Genomic DNA, 21,562 nt, shown 5'->3' with positions numbered 1-21,562 from the left:
GATTTTTGGAGAAAATATAGGCAAAAAACAAGTTTTTAGAAAAAAAATTGCAAAAAAATTGAATTTTTGGGTTTTTGCAAATAATTTTTCGAAATATAAAAGAAAAATTTTATTAATTAGCTAAAATGTAACATTTTGCACTGTTTTTTATTTAAAAATATTGATTTTTGGAGAAAATATAAGCAAAAAACAAGTGTTTAGAAAAAAAAATTGCAAAAAATTGAATTTTTGGGTTTTTAACGATGGTTTTTCAAAAAATTAAATAACATCTTCATAAATTAGTTAGGGAGCAATATTTCCTGATTATTTTAATTGAGAAATGTTGATTTTTTGGGAAAATAGAAGTAAAAAATTGTTTTTTTTGGAAAAAAAAATCAAAAAATTTGATTTTTGGGTTTTTTACAATTGTTTTTTGAAAACCAAAATATCTATTTTATTAATTAGTTCAGATATAATATTTTGCGCTTATTTTTATAGAATAGTATTGATTTTTGGAGAAAATATTTGCAAAAAACAAGTTTTTCGAAAAAAAATTGGAAAAAATTGAATTTTTGGGTTTTTACCAATAATTTTTTGAGAAATGAAAGAAAAATTTTATTAATTAGTTAAAATGCAATATTTTGCACTAATTTTTATTTAAAAATATTGATTTTTGTAGATAATATTAGCAAAAAACATACTTTTTTACCGAATTTTTGCCAAAAATTCATTTTTTGCCATTTTTCAAAGAAATTTTGCTAAAATCTCAAAAGTATTATATAAACTATTATTATTAATAATAATTTCAATTGTTATATCATTAAAAACAATTTTTATTGACAATTGTTTTCACTTTTTTTAAATTTTTATCGAAAATAATTCTCTTTGACCCGATTCAATGCAAATTTTTTTAATTGAATATCACGATAATAACACGCAATAAACAATTACACATTCCCACACACTTTAAACCCACTCGCCGAGGGAAATAATGGCCCGCGAGCGTAATAAACGCATTGTGTTTGCTAATCCCACGCATTCGTTAACAATTTGGCACTGTGCCACCAACGCACCAAACAAATAAATAAAAACAAAAAAAAACTTTCAATTTTTTCTCTCCATCTCGACATTTGTGTTTTCCACCGATAAATTTACAATGGAAATGAAGTCAACGTTGAAGTTAATTAACTTCTGAGACGTTCCGCTCAACTAAAACGATCAAAAGTCGAATTAATTGAGAGCAAAAGCTCGAAAAAGCTCACGAATGCATAAATAGTTTTCCAATATGCGTCGCGGTGCATTTTCACGTTTTCCTTTTCATTCCAGCGTAAAACGCAGAGAATTCGCATTTCCATTTCCATTTCGCAAATAAATCTTCATTGTTCGCATTCTGTGCTCACGTAGAGAGGAAAACACGCGGACGAAAAGAGATCCTGAACAAATGAAAGCTTAGAAAAGTGTTTGTGTCGTCTGTTTCAAACTGAAAGCAAATTTCCACTCAAACAAACTATTTGATTAGTTTTAGAGAGTTTCGTGAGACACCCAGTATAATTAATCTAATCTAATAAAATTCTGATGACTCAGACGTCCTTTTCTCAGGGTGTTAATTAAAATCCCTCAAGCGGAAACCCCGCAAACGCAAAATAAATTTTATTTTATTTTTTTATAATCGCAATAAATAAAATGCGAAATTAATTGAATTCAATTTATATCGCAAAAACAATTTTATGAGGCGTGCGTTACACATGTGTGCGGGGAACATTTGCAACTCGGCGTAATATTGTAATTTTAATTGTGATCGTAATTGCGTTCCGCTCCACCGACGAAATAGATTAAAACTAACTGCAACCCAACGTACACATAAATGCATATTTGGTTGCATATATTAAAATTAAAATTAAAATTTCAGCTTTGAATTCTTTAGTGTGATATTATTAATAATTTTAATTTTAATTTTGATTTTATTATGAAAACACTTCAAACACATTGTATATATATCTATGGTTGATTTGATTGTGAATTTTTAAAAGAGCTATTTGTGAAAATTACACGATTAATATTTAATGTGTGTTTGCATGCGTTTTACTCGCGGCTGCAGTGCGTGAAAATAGTTGTAAAACTAAAATCCAATATGGCGGAAATGGTGTTTGATTTGACCATACGCGCACTGACGTTGTATACGCGCACACGATTTAATTACGTATTTTATTGGCGTGTGCGCGCATCGCGGATTTTGCATTCCGAGGCATAAAGCATTTGCGTGCGCGCCATTTGCACGTATACAATGTGTTCGAGGTACTTGTCGTAAATCTTTGATTAAAGTTTAGTTGATTAACCACTTGGGTGGACAGATTGTATGTGCTTTTGGTTTTCACATTTCCTACTATTTCACATTTGTACGTTTTCGGTATTTTGGTATTTCGATGTCGATTATTCGACGAATGATGCAACATGCCGGTTGTTGCACAGTTGTTGTGTAACAAACTGAAAAAAAAACGAGTTTTAGGTGTTAAAATGCTTAAAATGCGGGAAAACAATTTGGGTGCCACGCCCATTGGACAGAATTGTATAGGTGTGTAATTTGTGTTGCCTATAGTTTAAAATTTTGATTTTTTAGTTTTTTGGGGTTTAAACAAATATTTTTGGAAAAATTAAGTTGCAATTTCTTAAATTAGGTAGAGAACAATATTTTGTGCTTGTTTTTGTTGATTAATATTGATTTTTGAGGAAAATACAAGCAAAAAACTGATTTTTAGAACAAAAAAAGTGAAAAAATTGAATTTTTGGGTTTTTGGGAGTTATTTTTTGAAAAATAATATAAAAACATTATTAATGAGTTAAAAATTGATATTTTACATCAATTTTCATTAAAAAATGTTGATTTTTGGTGAAATTACTAACAAAAAACAATTTTTTTGCAAAAAAATGTTCAAAAATCACTAAAAACCTAAAAAATCAATTCAGGTGCCACGCCCATACTCAGCCCAACTTTGGTTATGTAAAACTGTGTAATTTGTGTTGCCTATATTGAATAATTTTGATTTTTCATTTTTTTGAGCTTTAAACTAACATTTTTTGAAAAATTTAAGTTGCAACTTCATAAATTAGGTAGAGAACAATATTTTGTGCTTGTTTTTGTTGAGAAATATTGATTTTTGGGGAAAATAAAAGTAAAAAACAAGTTTTTTAGAAGAAAAATTTGGAAAAAATGAAATTTTGGGTTTCTTACAATTATTTTTTGGAAAATAAAATAAAAACTTTATTAATGAGGTAAAATTTTATATTTTACACGTATTTTCATTTAAAAATATTGATTTTTGAAGAAATTATTAGCAAAAACTCTTAAAACTCTAAAAATCAACTCAGGTGCCACGCCCATTTCTAACACATCATTGGTTATGTAAAACCGTGTAATTTGTGTTGCCTATACTAAATCCTCATCCCTATCCTCTGTCTGTGTAAACCTGTGTAGATGTATGTGAAACAATTATTGTTTGTTTTCTAAGACTTGTGCAGCCCCTCGAGGGAAAGAAAATCTCTCACGAAGCCACGAGCTACTTTGTAGCGAAGTTGTCGACATAGTCGGGAAACGTTGACACATTAAACCGGCGCAAATCTAATTTGCACCAATTTTCGCCCCGGACGACAAGAGAGCTCAGCAATCGTTATACTTTTGTTAGTTTAGCTTAGTTTACTATACGAATCCTCTCCGTGATATTTTTATTTCTATTTATATTGCGGCTGCGAGAGTGTTGTTGTTGTTGTTTGGAATATTATTGCACTTTGATTTTGATCCTGCGCCAACACTCGAGCAATTTCCAATGATAACAAAACGTGCGCGACGCGACGCGAGTGGAAATTGTATTAAATCATGCAATATAGGCAACCCAATGTGCATCATCACCCGGGTAGTTTTTATATAGCTGTATGTGAGAAAGGGTTGGAGTTTAAAATTGATATGGAAATATTTTGAAACGTGTAGATGTTTGAGTACTCGATGTCAATTTGCAAATTGTGCTGCGGGGGCGGGCGTCTCATATGGGAGCGCCATTTTGTCATCCTGTCATCGTGGTTGAAATATTCGAACGCTTCCAATATTCCGGCGACATTTTTCAACGTGGAATTGAAAATTTATACGTAAACGATATTTTTTTCACGGTTTTTAGAAAGTTTTTCTGTTTGGAAGAAAAATAATAGAAAAAAGTTTTTGTTTGATTTGAGGGTGAATTGATTTTGTTGTGCTTTGAAGATTATTGCTTGGAATGCCGCGTTTGCGAGGTTATCCAATCAGGGAACGTGCGACGCCGTCTAATCACCTTCCTTCGCCTTCGATAATGGCTTAATCAAGCCGCATCAAAGCGACGCTTACCTATCTATCGCGCAGATTACGACGGTTAATTGTCAGATTACTGCCGCTTGCGTTGAGGTACAGACAATAAGTCTACACGCAGTGGATAGTTTATTTCTTGGAGAGTTATGTAGCGTTTATGGGGTGTTTGTAGTATGAAAAACTGCGTGTGAGGGCGCTGTTAAAGTTCGGAAAGCAGCTGGCGGGGAAAATGGCTGCGATGTGTAATTTTGAAACGTGATAAAATGGTTATTAAAAGTCGTATAGAGTTGAGTAGCACGTCATTTTAAAGAGAATTTAATTACGAATCTATTTTATGTTTAAAAACAATCTTTTTATCCTTTTTAATACATGTTATCACAATTTAAGTAAAAAAAAATCATTTTTAAACTTTTTAAACTTTAATAACAAATAACTCATAAAATATTATTGATAAACACATGAAACTTTCAACAAATATTCATTATGATAACACTTATCATCCCCCGAAAGAATTTTTTAATTCCCTTGAAAACTCTTCTCTTTATCATCAAAAAAGCACCTAAAAAACATCAAATAAACGTAACCTAATTTCCACCGTTGGAATTTGATGGAAGAATGACATTATTCCGCAGCGAAATGTTATCGGGTATTAAGTGAAGTGCGTATCAGGTGTAAGTATACGCGATCCGCAACCCAACATACGATATGATAGCGTGTGGCAGGCGTATCGGGCGTATCAAGAGTCAAGACACTTTCGGAATTTTTCCCGCTGCGCGCATCACATCACATCCTATCAAGCCGACGTAAATTTTTATACACATTCGATAAAGTAGATAAAGTAATAGATACGTGTATCGGCAACCCAACATACTCAAAGTGTTACAATATTATTTCACTTCACAAAGTAACAAAATAGCACAATGATAGTTTTTGATAGAGGTGATATTTTAACGCGCAAGAGAAAATATACGAGTGCAAAGTCATGTGTAAGCTAGTCACCACCAGAGGGCGCTAGTGTGAAAGCGTGCGATGCGACGAAATTAAACTCTAATTTATTTTCACTGCGCTCGTGGATGAAGCTGACGTTTACGTTTTCTTTATGTCCTTGCATAGTGCAGTTGAGTATAAAAATATACAGGGTGTTTAGTAAAATCTTTAAAAATAAAAAATATTTTTATTTTATTTTATCACACAAAACACACAGAAAAATAGGTTATGTATGTGTGTATGTGTTTAACGCCATTATGCAAACTATGTCATGATAGTAATCTGGTGTAAAACGCGTGTGGCAAGCATAAAATTACAATCGTGATAGTAACGCTCGTAATTATTTTATTAATCACTTATAATTAACTTAGTTAGCAATATTTTAAGGATAAACTACTGCGCATGCGCAGTGAAACAAAAATTGTTTGTTTTTATCCTTCGGAGGGTGCTCTAAGTGCCAACACGTTGCGGAAGCTATTAAAAACTCTGGATTCTTTGCTCCTCGCCGTGCAAGTCACGAGTTGTTGCAAACCCTCACGAAGGACTCGTTTGTGTACGCGCAGCAGCCGTCGTAAATTATTCAAATGAAGCCACTCTTGCCGTTCCGGCTCAGGATCCTTTTCCCATCCTTATTTTTATCCTTCTATATACAGAGGAAGCAGAAAATGAAAAAAAAAAAATAAAAAAAAAATTTTTTGATAAAAATGATTAAGATTTGATTTTAGATGATTTTTTAGAGGTTATAGTTTATATAGTGGATTGAATTTTTTGCTGGAATCAAAGAGGATGTAGTTTCGTATCCTTTCAGGGCTTTTAACTTTGAATCGTTGCGATTTGCTTCAATTTCAACGACGAAATTGCTGAAAGTTTGGAGTGGTCCTTTCGCATCCTTTGGCCGAGGACTATTCTCTATTCGATTACGCTCGATGGTCGTCGATTTGTCGGTGGAATAGTCCTCAAACACTATATCACTTCTGTTTTTTTCTCAAGGACATTTCAAGGACAATTCTCTTATTTTCTTATTATTTCTTTACTAAAAATAAATAAAATATTAATTATAAATTGTAAATTTTTGTTGTGGGAGCCACGCCTATATTTTTACTGCGCATGCGCGTGATATCGCTGTGTAAAAGTGTATCTGCAGTGCACTTAATGCTAATTACACGTTTCGTCTTTGCGCGTCCTTTCAAAGAGAGTATTTTTTTTCTTCTTGGTGTGCGCGCGTGCTCGTCCGTCTTCTTCGTACGCTTCCACCCTACTAAATAGGGGTGCGTATTCTGTGTGCTTGTATTTTGGTGGAGGCGCCTCTCGCAGCGCTTAAAACGCGTATCAAGCGCTCGTAAATAACTCTTACTTAACTTCTCGACGTCTCGAGTCGTCGGCGGCGTCCACGTCGTCGTCTTTTCGGGGGAATTGCAAAATGTCGACACGTTTTGCACCCTCTAAAGAAAAATAAAGTAAAAAACGAAAAAAGAGAAAAAGTTTAAATTTTTTTAGTTTTATTTTTTTGTGTGAGTATAAAAACTTAAGAGGAATTAGTATCTAGGAAATTTTTATCTAAAGATATGTGTTTTACTTAAGTCATATGCGCATGCGCAGTAAAAACATGACTTAAATCGACTTTTTCAATTATTTTAGTCTTTTGTTGTTATTATCGACTAAAAATTTTATTATTTTCCTTATGTAACCTGCGCATGCGCAGAAAAACATGACTTAAGTCACTTTTTCAATAATTTTACGAAGAAAAACAAGTTTTTAACTATTTTTCTTTTATATTTCAGTGTGAACCTGGCCTGGGTGCAAGCGTCATGTACAATCTGCTCTACAATCAGCCCCAGAAGCTGATGTTGCTTGCCGGATGCAGTACGGTGTGTACGACTGTTGCTGAAGCTGCAAAAATGTGGAATCTTGTCGTGGTAAGTGCAAAAACCTCTTTTTTTTTCTTTTTTTATGTAAAAAAATTTAGTTTTTGTGATTTTTCGATTTGTACGCGATTAAAACAAACTTTTAATCTCGGATTTAAACGACTGCCGGCCGCATATATAACTTTCCTTCCGTTTTCCGGTTTACCCGTTTTCCGGGGTCGCCGGGGTGAGCTTTTGCAGTTTAGTTTAACAACTTTCACACGCAATACTCTTTGGCGTATTCCTCGCTTTTACGATCGCGATCATGATTTAACACCGGAATTAGTATGCGTGTTTTTCAGGGCATGTTTTTGAGGTTAAAATTTTTATCGGTGTCAAGGGTCGTGTTACACTAGACTATACTATGACTTTATTTGTGAAAAAGGGTGTGGGTGTGGAAAGTAGAACGTGGCGAGAGAGAAAAAATGAAATAAAACGTGTAATGAGGGATGAAAAGTGAGGTTAAGGGTGAGTTTAGAGGTTAAGGGTGGGAACTCGTTAATGGCCGAGGCGATATTTTCTAATGAGGCGTGTAGCGTGTAGCAATAAACGTTTTTGTAGTTTTTTTTGCAACTCAAGCAAGTTTTCCGCTTTGAAACCGGAAAAAAACTGTTTTAACTTAAATTTAATGATCAAAATGGTGATTGGACAACAACTAACCTAATTTTTATATGTTTTACTACAAAATATAACTTGATAAAGTAAATTTCTACAAAACCAGCAAAAAATTACAGTTTTCTGTTTTTTATTTTTATTTATCGACATTACAGTTTTCTATATTGAAAAAAAAATTGGAACAGCAGTCATAATACTTATATAAACTATGTATTGTACATTTCTGAGCGGTAATATATTGATGGTTTTATTTATCAATTTTCCACCCGATGTGATTCACGCGCGGGCGAGCGCATGCCGAGTGAGTTTATTGGTGGAGGCGCCGGGCAGCGCGCACCGCATTGATTGCGATTGCGCTCGCGTCATTTCTTTTTAATCTGCCCGGATTGCAATCGGGGCAAATAATCGCATTGGTCGATTACGGAGATGATGATGAAACGTCATAAAATGTTCGTTTTACAAAAGTAAAACTCATTCGTTAGGTAATTTTTACTGCAGTTTTTTTCTACACCGCAAAATGAGCTTAATTACTGGTAAAAATAGAGTGTATACGTATTTGATTGATAGATTATATAAGAGATAATGTTTTAGTAGGAGAATGATTAGTTTTTGTTAATTTTTTCGTGAGAAAAACTTTTTTGCAAAAATTTTAGAAAAAGTTTTTTTTGATTTTATGAAAAACTAATCGATAGAATTGAATAATTTTTTAGGAGAGTATAAACAATAATATGACAAATATATGTGCAAAATTTGGACAAAATCCTACCATTCGTTTAGGAGATATTTGCATCTAAAATTTAATTTAATTTTTTGAACATTTTTTTTTTAAAGTTTTTTTGATTTTTACAAAGAACTAATCGATAGAATTGAATAATTTTTTATGAGATTATAAACAATAACATGACAAATATATGTGCAAAATTTGAATAAAATCCTACGATTAGTTTAGGAGATATTAGCATCTAAAGTTAAATTTAATTTTTTGAACATTTTTTAAAAGTTTTTTTGATTTTTACAAAGAACAAATCGATAGAATTTAATAATTTTTTAGGAGATTATAAACAATCTTATTACAAATATCCCTACAAAATTTAAACAAAATCCAATGAATAGTTTATGAGATAATCGCAACTAAAATTTTATTTATCTTTAGAAAAAGTAAATTTACAGTCCATTTACTTCTTCAACCAGATTAATCTTGCGTTAATGTCACCCGAACACAATTTACTGATAAATTCGTCCAATTACCGAATGTAATTAACAATACACCACCACATCTCTAAATAATCAGACAAGAAATAAATTTTTGTTAATTTAACTGATTACCATTTAATTTTAAATTTAATGAAGATTATTAGTAATATTTCGACGTTTTAAATGTTATCATTTGTAATCATATGAATTCCCATCGAATGGTGATCATATTGTGGTGATTACAGTTTGTGCACGTGCCGGATGCGCGCGTTTAATATCTAATGTTCGTACTAATTACCAACACATGCAATATTGCATAATGTGCCTTCTGCCAAGAGCTTAAGTTAGGTTATGTTGCAGAGATTATATCATTATGTAAAATGAGCATATTATGCATCACTACTAACATATTACAGTTTCCTGTAATGGTAATTTATATTATATTAATGATAGTTTTCTATATTATCGACATTACAGATTTCTGTAAAATTTTTTGTTGAATTTTTGTTTTCTTTAACTTTTTTTGCAAAAATTAAGTTCATTCCATAGTATACAAAATGCGGGTAATCCCATGAGCTTTCATCGGCTACTAGCATCTGTTTGCATCTCTCCTCGAGACTAAACGCTCTCCGCGCTTCGGTTGTCCTTTGGCTTCCGGTTTCCGACCCCGCTGCGGCCGGCGGCCGCATAAATGCAAACATTTTTCATATTTAAGCAAGTCTCCAGCGACGCCGCCGGCGGAGATTGCGGCTAACGCAAAAAGCTGTGCCGGCTAAACGCGTAAAACACACAAAGCTCATAAAAATATAAAAACGCAAACAACTAAATTACATAAACAACAAAAAACGGCATAATGTAATAAACTTCATGCACTTGAAAGGAAATAGTCGGAAACGCAAGGACATTGCAGAGATAAATTCAAATTAAAGGTGAACCGGAAGTGAAGTGAAGTGCAGTAAAGTTTGTAGGCAACTCTTCAAGCAGAAGCGGTGAATGATTGAAAGGATAATTTAAGGGATGAATAATTACAGAGAATGTCTAGAAGGTTAAGGGTTGAACGTTTGATTTCCGGAACTACTCACTCACGCGTAATCTTTACCTTCAATGACTGAAGGAAAAAACTAGAAATGTTAAAAGCTTAAAAAACGCTTTTAAATTCGGTTCGTATTGAAGATGCTGTAATAAAAGCTTGAGAATGTAATTAATTAATCACCAAGTGCAATTTCCGGTTTGAAAAGACCTTTAGACACATCTTAAAAGCTTTTTTAGGTATAAAACAAACAAAAATAGTGTGTATATGTAGATTCTATTAAATTACAGGAATCTGTAATGTCGATAACATAAAATATAGAAATCTGTAATATTTTAAACAAAATTTTTAGGTTTTTGGCATTTTTTGATAGTTAACTCGTTAAACCAACAAAATACTTGATTGCAAAGTCAACTTCCGGTTCAAAAGGACCATAATTCCTATTTTTCACACATTTTAAAGCGTTTTTAAGCATAAAACAAGAAAAATTGTGTGTATAAGTAGATTCTATTAAATTACAGGAATCTGTTATGTCGATAACATAAAATTCAGAAATCTGTAATATTTTAATGTAAATTTTTAGGTTTTTGATGTTTTTTTGGTAGTTTAACTCGTTTAACCCACAAAATACCTAAACACAAAGTCGACTTCCGGTTTGAAATGACCTTAATTCCTTTCTTTAACATTTTAAAGTGTTCGTTGAAGTTTAGAACAAAAAATTGTGTGGATATGTAGATATTACTATGAAATTATATTAAAGGAAACTGTAATGCCGATAATATTAGCTGCAGGAATCTGTAATATGCTAAATCAATTTTTAAGTTTCTGACATTTCTCTGGTAGCTAACGCGTTCCGCCAACAAAATGCTTTTCCAACGAAATGCGCAAATCTTTTCGGCAAACATTTGCGCAGCGAAGAATAGCGTTTGATTCGTTCGTCGAGATTCGAAATTTACATTCGCTTACACACGCACACACACGTACACACTGTATACACACATACATCCGTAAATACGTAAGGAAAGTCATGACTTCGTTAGGAAGCTTTGCTTCGGAACGTTCTCACGGTCAGCTCACAGAGCGAATCATGGAAATCCCCGCCGCCGCCGTTGCCGCCTCCGGACGATTCGTTTAGGTTTACAATTTAGAGTTTAGAGTTTTAGAATTTTCGAGTGTGTACCGTGTCAATATGTAAGGCTGCGCGCGCAACATAACCTAATTGTATTAGTATCCAGAGGGTTGATAATTTCCCACCCCCGGTGGATTCTAAAATTGGAAAATTGGAATATTACACACGGATTATGTAATGCTTGAGTTTTATGCGCTCGCTTTGTGCGTAAAATGTAAAGGTTTTATTTTAATTTTGAAATATTCTAAATTTTGCTCAAAAATCACTTAGATTTTTGCTAATATTTCATAAAGTATAAATCCTAGGAGTTTGATTTTCAGTCACTTCTTGTATTTTATCATTATACATAAATACTGAAAATTTCATAAAGATATGACTAATACTTTTCGAGTTATTTCGTTTTTGCAGGTCAAAATTTGACAAAAATGTTTTTTCATAAATTTTCATAAATTTTTGTTAATTACTACAAAACTATTCATTCAATTTTAATAAAATTTTTAGAATATGTTTATTTCGTTACAAGACGTATACTCCCCGAATTATATAAAAAAATATCAACAAATACAAAAGTTATAAACAAAATAAATTTGAAAATGAAACGAAAACACCCGAATTACGTAATATTTGAGTTTTATGCTCGCGCTTTGTGCGTAAAACGTAAAAGTTTTTAATTTTTAATGTTTGACTGCGTTGTTAAATTATGTTAATGAGTTTTTATTATAATGTGCGCATTAAAACCGGTATGAATTGCGTTTAAAAGAGCGAAGAAGTAAAAATTACGACGTTAAGGGTTGCTTGTTACGAAATTTCCGTCATTTCACGTTTTATTTTATTTTTATGATGATTTTCCTGGTTTTACTAAATTTTACTTATAAATAATTTCGGTTTTCCGTTTCGAGCACAAATTGAGAATTATAATTTCACCCTCGAATTGTAATTAAGACTCTTTGCTCTTCTCCCTTTCCCTGTTTTCTATTCGCCAAATACTCTTATTTAGAATATTCCGCCTTTTCCGGTTTTCCGTTTTGCAGACGTTTTTGATACTTTGCGGTGTGTTGCGCACTTTGCTTGCCTCGCTTGGAAACATTTCCGCTTTTCCCGTTTTTGGCGACACACGAAAAGTTAATGCCTAATGCCGAAGACGACGAAAACTTGAGCATTAAAACATTAAACATTAGCGTCTTCCAATTTAAAGTTGATATTTGCATAATGTGCAAAACCGGAAATGCGCCAAACTAAAATAATAATACGCGCGGAATAAATTTTGAGACGCGCAATGAGTAAGAGGAAATGCAACTAAGCCGCGAGACGGTTAACGAGCCGCCGGGACTAACGAGTTAAGACCGCAACTAACGAGTGTAACGAGTCTAACAATTTACTACGAAAGTTTTTAAGATTATTTTTATTTTTATGTTTAAAGGGCGTGGCATGTAGGAAATTTATTAGTGGACTATAGTTCAGGTTGTATTTTTATCATAATTGTGAGAAATTTGGTTAAATTTAATTTTTGGGCAAAAATTACTTACATTTTGGCTGATATTTCCTAAATTATAAATCTTATGATAATGATTTTCGGGTTCATCCTGTATTTTATCATTATACATAAGTCCTGAAATTTTCATAAAGATATGTCTTATAGTTTTCGAGTTATTACGTTTTTTGCTTGAAAAATTCTCAAAAATGTGTTTTTGCCATAGTTTTTGCTACATTTTTACAATTATTTCCCAAACTACAATTCACAGAAAAATTATTTTATGTCACATCCTGTTTTTTATCATAATACATAAGACCTGAAAATATCATTAACATATGACTCATAGTTTTCGAGTTATTGCGATTTTTGTTTCAATAATTTACTGAAAAAAGTATTTTTAACCAAATTTCTGATATATTTTTGCCAATTACTCCAAAACAATTCATTCAATTTTAACAAAATTTTCAGAATATGTGTATTCCTACACAAGACAAATATCTACCAAAGTATATTAAAAAATATTAACAATTACAAAAGTTATAAACAAAATAAATTAAAATATTAACTAAAATTTACCACAAATAGTCTTTCGTAATGTTCAAATATAAAATCAAGGTTTTTGCATTTTCCACTTTTTTTATTTGTAAGTTTTATCTTTATCTTTGAATATCCTTACAACTGATTTCACTGTTCGCTGTTCTTTTGAGGACACTGTCGCCGGCTCAGCTGCAAACGAGTACAATCCTCCCCTCGTTCACGAAAAGCAGCTTTGCGCTCATAATTCTAACCGAACGCCAACTCGCTTTGAGTCTCCGTTTCAGTTTTGCCTTCTCAAACTTTCAAAGCCGCGCGGCGCGACCGAAAAAAAAAACCGACAACATTTTATCGTCGCGAGACAAAAATGTGTCGCAAATCTTCTTTAAACATCTTTAAGGGTTGCGAACGATATTTATATCTTTTTTCATAAGCAGATTATAAAAAGAAATATTATATCCTTTTTTATTTTTAAGTTTTTCGGTCATTGTTGATGAAAAATAAAATTTTGGTGGAGGCGCCGGGTGTATACCGGGGTATAACTCTGATAACTTTTGGGAAACTTGCCATAGGTGTAAGTGAGGTACTTTAGTCGAGCATATTTTCCATTGCTCGTATGATAGAGACGTTAAGACGGTGTTGAGTTGCGTTGAGTTGAGTTGGAGGAAAGTAGAAATATGAAACGATAAATTTCACGACATTCAGACGTCGTCCCTTCCTGGAAGCTCGACACCACACTACTTAAGTACTTCTTAAGCTCAAAGCTTTGAAACGTGGCGAATTTCACACACTATTATTACGTGAGTGTAAAATTTATGCAAATATTCATAATTTTTGCTCAAAAATCGATTAAATTTTTGCTAATATTTCTTTAACTATGAATCGTAGAGATATGATTTTAAGTCACACCCTGTATTATATCATTATACATAAAATCTGAAAGTTTCATAAAGGTATGACTCATAGTTTTCGAGTTATTGCGTTTTTTGTTACAACATTTTGCAAAAAAAAGTTTAACTTGAATTTTTGACACATTTTTACTAATTACTGCAAAACTATAAATCACAGGAAATTTATTTTTGGCGACATCCTGTATTTTATCATTATACATAAGTCCTGAAATTTTCATTAACATATGACTTATAGTTTTTGAGTTATCGCATTTTTTGTTTCAAAATTTTGTCTAAAGATGTTAATTTTTACCTAAAATTGCGCATAAAACCCAATACTTTCCTTTTAAAAGACAAAAAAGGCACTCATAAAATAAACCTAAACATTCTCAGTGCTTTTCACTTTAGAAAACGTTTCCCCAACACTTTGTTTTTGTTTCATATTTAGCTTTTGTTCAGCCGAGAGATGCTAAACCGCTAACATCTTGAAAACACCTTTTGAAAGATTGTGAGGCGCGGAAGTCGCTGCAATCTCACAATGTTAATTGGAAAATATGTCGTACGAGGCGAGGCGAGCGCTGCGAATCGAAATTCAGCGCGAACGGCGCGCCGGGAGTGAATTAAAATTAAATGGCAAAAGGGCGCGGACGCGCGGTGCGGTGCCGAGGACATAATTGAAACGTGTTTTCCGCGACGCTGGAACACATTAAAGGCATCGAGCTTTGCGCACAAAGTTAATTAGAAATCAGAAAAACACAAATTGTGGAATAAATGCGAAATAAACTACAACTCGATCTAGACAACTAAAATAATTGAAAATTTAATTGAAATTCTTCATTTTTCACGTGAATAAATTGAAATTTTGTTAATTTTCCTTTGATTACTTAAAAAATAATTAGTGTAGATGTATAAAAGCCTGAGTAAAATTAATATTTGTATAATATTATACTGAGAATTTGTTTATTTTACTTAAGTAAAGTGCGCATGCGCGTTAAAACCTGACTTAAGTTGATTTTTATTTATTTTTGTTTTCTGAAGGAAATATTGACTGAATTTTTTGAATTTTTAACCGTACAGAACTGAAATGATTATGAAATCGACTTAAGTCATGTTTTTAATGCGCATGTGCATGTGCTTGAAAAGTTTCAAGAAAAACTAAGTTTTTGCTAAAAAAAAGAAAATTTTTAATTTTTACATAAGTAATTTGCGCATGCGCGTCAAAAATTGAATTTACTTCTCTACCCTATATATTTTTGGGCCCTGTATAAATTAGCCTCCCCTCGAAATCAAATATTGGCCGAGAATCTCTTATTTTTCTTCACTCGCTCGACTTTATTCGACTTTTCTTACACTTTGCCTTTGTTCGCCGCCGCCTCGTCCTTGGGATAATTTCCCTCACTTGCCTGCCGCGTCTCTTCTCCTCTGTTCCTCCACCTCCGAGCAGCGGAAGCCTTTTACTTTTAGTTTCGAGTTTCGAACAAAACTCTCGCCGCTGATCGCGGTTCGAAAATATAAAGTAGACGACGAGTCGAACAAACTGATATTCGCCAGTCAGGACGAGAAACGCGAAAAGTTTTCTAATTAAGCGATTCGGAAAACGCCACGACGCGAGAAACTAACCGTCCAAACAAACGCTCACCGAAAAGCCAACCAAGAAATCCAAGATGTCGAAGATTTCTGTGCCTAAAAAAAAACAAAGAAAAATCAGAAAAAAATTTTATAGAAAATGATTTTAAGTCACCACCTGTATTTTAACATTGTACATAAGACCTGAGAATTTCATTAAGATGTGAGTTATGGTTATCGAGTTATTGAATTTTTTGTTTCAAAAATTCGCACAAAAAAATAGTTTTTCTAAATTTTTTGTAAATTCTACCTAATATTTCCCAAACTATAAATCACAAGAAAATGATTTTAAGTCGTGTCCTGTATTTTATCTTTATACATAAGTCCTGAAAATTTCATTAAGATTCAACACATAGTTTTTGAGTTATTGCGTTTTTTATTCCAAAAATTTGGTTAAAAAACTATTCAGGCGAATTTTTGATACATTTTTGCTAAAATTTCTCTAACTATATATCACCGAAAATTGATTTTAAGTCACATCCTGTATTTTATCTTTATACATAAGGCCTGAAATTTTCATTAACATATGACTCATAGTTTTAGAGTTATTGATGTTTTTGTTACAAAAATTTACTCAAAAATAGCCTAAAATCACAAAAAAATATATAAAAATTAATTTTTAGATATTCTCCAAGTGCCTACGGCAATAATTTTTAAGTTATGCGTATTTAATTAACAATTATCCTGGGGAAATGTTGTCTTTGGCTGAAAATTTCGCGTATTTCGCAAATTCTGCGTAAATTAACGCTAATTGAAATTAATTAAACTCACGCTGTGCGTTTGTGACACTTTGATGATTGTTTTGACACTTTTCCGACTTTATTCCCACCCGGAAACTTTCCATTCCTAATAAACACACTTATTGCTAATTAAATTATTGACTTTTAAATCTTTCACTGCTTAATTATACTAATTAGTTCAAAAACTCAAAAAAAATTAATCCGGCCCTGTGCTTTTTTGCACGTGAATATGTACTCATGACGTTCCGTGTTAATATTGATTTAGTTATCAAAGGACGTGGCAAGCACACCCCGGTTTTAATTAACATGCGAATATGCATGCTTAAAAACCGGAAAACCGGAAGTATACACCAAACGAACGCTAAAGTCTCGAAACGCAAACAAAATTATGAACCACACATACCGGAAAACCGGAAGTACGCCGGAAATAAAATTTAAAACAACAAAAAATTAAAAATAACAAAAAATAAAACAAAATTTTTAATTTTTTTAGAAATATTGAGGTTATTTTAATAATTTTCGTATTTTTGCCCCGCCCACTGGATAATTCACATGGGCGTGGCCAAAAATATGTACTCTAAGGTTATACGCCCCTTGAGGTCAATAATTACTGAATTACTTATCCTATCCGCGTCTGCATTGTTGCGACGAGTGTTGCAGCATTATCGCCGCCGTCCGAGGCGCAAAGGACTCAAGGACGAAACTGCGTCGCGCATAAACGAGCGTCTGGAGAACGCGCCGGCCGGAATTATTATCCGCAGGACCTTCATAATTCAAATCGGCGGCCGAAATTAAGTCTTGTCTATTCATGATGTCATTTAACGCGTCTTATCCTTCGTAAACGATATTATCCTCATATTTTTTCGCTGTTTGCCTCGAGTGTTAACAGTCGTAGATATTCATGAAGTGATGTCATGATTATTATCATTATCTTTATCGCTATGATCTTTATTAGTATTATCCCAGCGGCGAGTGGAGAGAGAATTGAAGTTAAGACCGGAATGAAGTCCTGAAGGATTTTGGGCAAGTCGTAAAGATTATGATACTTAGTTATTCGGGATAAATGAATTATTAAAATAATTTTGAGCATAAAAAAATTATTTTTGTGTTTTTATGCTCCGCCCATTGAGAATTATTTAGTGGGCGGGGCTTATTTAACCAAAAAAGTGAATATAACCTCATTTTTTAGGTTAAAAATTATTTTTACATTTAATTTTGAGTTTTTTAAGGTTTTTTGACATCCGGAGATTAAATGTGTACATATTCAAGTTATTTCCGGTCACTTCCGGTTTTCCGGAATTTTTATTTTTGATTTTCTTTACGTTTTGAGATATTTTCATTTGTTTGAGACATATTTCCGGTTTTCCGGTTTTAATTTTTTTTATTTTTACATTTGAACAATATTATTTTGTACGTTAACTTAAAATTCAACTACACATGCGCGATAAAAATAAAATAAATCCTCCGAATTAATTCCTGTGGGAATAAATTTTTAATTACGCAATAATTTTGTGTTCGCCGCCCGTGGCCTTTCAAACGTTTTAGTTTTAATTAACAGCGCACCGAAATAACATCCGCGCGGTGCAACTTTTTGAATTAGTTGCATTTGTATAGCTTATTGCTACATACGCAAACAATTTGAATAATCCACACCACAAAATGTTAAAATAATTAAATATCCCCACAAATAAATAAAAAACTATATTTTTATCGTATTTTTGAGGTTAAATTTACATAAAAAATAATTTTAATTGTACAAATGCTTATATTTCAACAATTAAACCTAAAATTAGTAAAGTTTCCGGTTGGAAGACGAACACAGAGCAAAAAGTGAAAATTTCGGCGTCTGCAAAGGCCCTAAGCGTTTCGTTTCGCGATATTAAATGTAAATATTCTCGCAAGCGTGAAGTGAACATTGTGGTAATTCAAGTAACGGTCGTATTTCATTGTTTTAATGTAACAATTCACGCTTACGTATTGATTAAACCTAAAATTTCGTTGTTATTTACTCAGCTTTTGACATTTTAAAGGAAACCACGCCTATATTGATGAGTTTAGGTATTCACCACCAGATGGCGCTAGTTAACCTAAATTACGTATAGCGGACGTTTTGTTACATAATCAAATAATTCAACTGCACACAAAAAATAAGAGAATACTAATTTAAATTGTAACACACTGTATCATTGGCGTGTTGCCGTGGCGCGTGCGCACTAATTGAATTTAATTTCGCGCCGAGCGAAACTAAACTAATCTAGCGACGATAATGAAGTTATTTTCGGTTTGCTATTCGCGACCGACGTTACCGACGCAACCCACGAGAATAGAGAAGCCTAACTTCAGGCGCTGCAGCTTCAAACGCTTTTCATACTTCGAATGGCGAAAGTTTCGGTTTAACGTTTCCAAAATAACTTTAACCGGAATTGTGTGTATCATCTAATTAAGAGTGGAAACATGTTAACTAGCAAAAACATCCGCATGCGCATTAAATATAAAATATATGCTTATCTTTTGTGAGTGATAAGTTCAATATTTAGTTTCGATTTGGTGGAAAATTGAAAATGTCGCTGGAAATATTATGTATTTTTTTTTTTATTTTGTGTTGATGCTCGTCACGCTTTCCATTATTCTCGGCGTGTTTTATTTATAATACGTCCGAGACGTCTTATTTTGCTGCGTGTGGTTTATTTTTGCGAGTGCCGATCGGGGAGCATGGTTGGAGTCGCGCATCTATAAGTCAATAAGTCACAATCGCGGCTCTCGCAGTCGACCGCATAAATATTGAATAAAATCACGAGTCGCGTAGGAAATGTAAATATTGGCAGAATGCCTTAGCGCGCAAGCAAGAACCCGGCCCACCATCATCGACGAGACGAGGAGATACTTTTCAATTTGCATTAGTGAAGAAAACCGGCCAAGAGTACTTAAACTTTTGGATATACAATGTGTTCAAAGGGAAAAATTTTCTGAAAATAAGTAAAAGTTTTATTTAACTTGAGATAAATTTAGTTTTAATTTTTTTGTTCTTTGAACACATTGTATGTTTTAAAAAAAAATTGTACATACAATGTGTTCGAAGTTTTTTTTTATAAAAAATATGTTTTTGATGTGATAAATTTGTTTTTATTTATTTTTTATTTCCTTTGAACACATTGTATGTTTTTATATTTCATATTTTGTCACCCAGGGAGTTTTAAAGTTTAAACGAGGCAGCAAAGTTTAAGTTTCTATTTCATCGAATCGATTCGATGCTGTCGTCGCCGGTTGTGCTCGTGCTTGTGCTTGTTGTTGTCGTTGGATGTAAGTACGATACAGTTTGGTTGTTTGGGAGTTTCGGGAGTTTGTGATTTGCTGCTTGTTGTCGTCAATTTCGTCAATTTTGCCGCGTTTGTTATCGGTTTGTAAATAAAATTCAATAGAATACGCGATGTGAGTACGTAAACTTTATATTTTGGATTGATTAAAGTGATTTGTAACAATTTGTTACATGTGAAGTGGTTTTTTATACGGAGCTGGTTAATGGTGGCTATTTTGTGTATTATTGGTTGACTATAGTTTAGGTAAAAAGATTAGTTTTCAAGTTGGTTTACTAAAAACGTGATAACTTTTAAAGTAATAAAGATATTTTAATTTTGTTTGGGTAGTTTTGTAGCTAATTAGTTTCTTTATCATTTGCATACTATTTTGAGTTTATTAATTTACCATAAATATAGTTTAAATTGCGTCAAAATATAAACAAAAATTTTCACCATAATAAAACATGTTTTTAAAACACTCTGTATCTCTTAAACTGCTTATAATATTTTACTTTTCTTTTTTGTAAATCATAGCTTATTAACCCTACTTTAATTTTTCCCAACTACAACCCTCTGTATAAACTCTAAATGTCTTAAAATAACGCTCGAAAAACGCTAAATTTCTTAATTTTTCTTTTTTTTTTTATTTAAAAAAAAATTAATATCTAAAATATGGTCTGCATTTTAATTTTTAATTTAGTTTAATGTACCCAAGTTGTTTTAAAAATAGCGAATGTTTTAAGACGATTTAAAAGAATTAAATGCGCAACATTTAAATGTGAAAAGTTTGTTTTTCTCGACGCTGCCGTTTCACTAACACGGAAAGAACTCCGCGTTTTCCTGCTAAGACGATGAAATATTTAGCGCCACGTAGTCTACTCTGCTTATTATTATTCATAAGTTTCTACTTATTTAACTGTCGAGATAGTTTTTACGTTCATTTTATCTACGCGCAGTTTTCCTGTAATTTTATTTGCACCATTTTTATATAAACTCTGCGTTTCCGTAGTTTGTAATTCGTTCGTGTTTTTCTCCTGGCGGTTGAATAAACTCAAGATGAAGGCGTCGTCTTAATTACGTTTGTTTTCTTTCTTATGCAGAATAAAATAAAATTAAGTTTTTGTACAGAATACTGTTTTTCAATGAAAATTTTACGATTTTTGCTGAAATTTCAAGTTTTTTGTGTAAAAACACAAAAATTTTGTTAAAATACCAGTTTTAGTGGTCTTTTTATGAGCTACCGCTGTGTATGTGTTTATTTCGCGATTTTTCGGCGAATATTTCGCGAATGCAAATGCGCCAATTTCGTATTATTCAAATTGCCATCGCGCGTCGCGCCGCACGCGAACGCCAAACGCGAAAAAAGCAAATAATGTATAATGCATACCGCACACTACACACCAAACCGCCGTACAGTGAATACCCCACTCGTGTTCTGCGTGTATGCAACACAATCTACTCGCGTACTCACAGCACGAGCGCTTTTTTGCTAATATTTCCACGAGTTTCCAACGTGCACGAATCACAAGCGCATATTCGCATGGAAATGTAATACAGCCGAAAGTGCAAAAGTTGCCCAACTACATTTTTCATACAGAAAATCACACAAAACAAATTTCGTCAAAATACGTATTATTAAACTTTGTACATTTAGTTACCTATATTAAACACTAGCCTAACTCGCGGCTTCGCTCGCGAATATCTAAAATAATCAAGTTGCTTCCGTACGCGTCTGTAATCACAGAAGAAGTAACAATGAAGTAGAATGGCGGGAAGTTTAAAATGGCTGAAAGTATAGTCCATGGAAGTATAGTGTACAGTCTCCATAGTGTAG

The 21,562-nt window shown here is 32.8% G+C and overlaps 1 protein-coding gene across 2 annotated transcripts in view; it reads left to right on the top strand.

The window, feature by feature from the left end:
* The window catches only part of GABA-B-R1 (gamma-aminobutyric acid type B receptor subunit 1), an 86,183-nt gene that overhangs the window by 49,636 nt on the left and 14,985 nt on the right, over positions 1–21,562 (top strand). Inside the window, exon 3 of one of the 2 annotated variants that reach the window (XM_065314239.1) lies at positions 7,078–7,212. In XM_065314239.1, coding sequence (XP_065170311.1) covers positions 7,078–7,212 — 135 coding nt within the window. Of the gene's footprint in view, positions 1–7,077; positions 7,213–19,882; positions 19,993–21,562 lie in introns of those variants that run through there. The other variant, XM_065314240.1, reaches the window with a different exon arrangement.

The sequence above is a fragment of the Atheta coriaria genome, unplaced genomic scaffold (assembly GCF_025399875.1).
Source record: "Atheta coriaria isolate IRGN ID8LTWV9N9 unplaced genomic scaffold, Caltech_Dcor_3.1 hic_scaffold_10_pilon, whole genome shotgun sequence".
NCBI lineage: Eukaryota > Metazoa > Arthropoda > Insecta > Coleoptera > Staphylinidae > Dalotia > Dalotia coriaria.
This window is presented reverse-complemented; position numbering and strand designations above follow the sequence as displayed.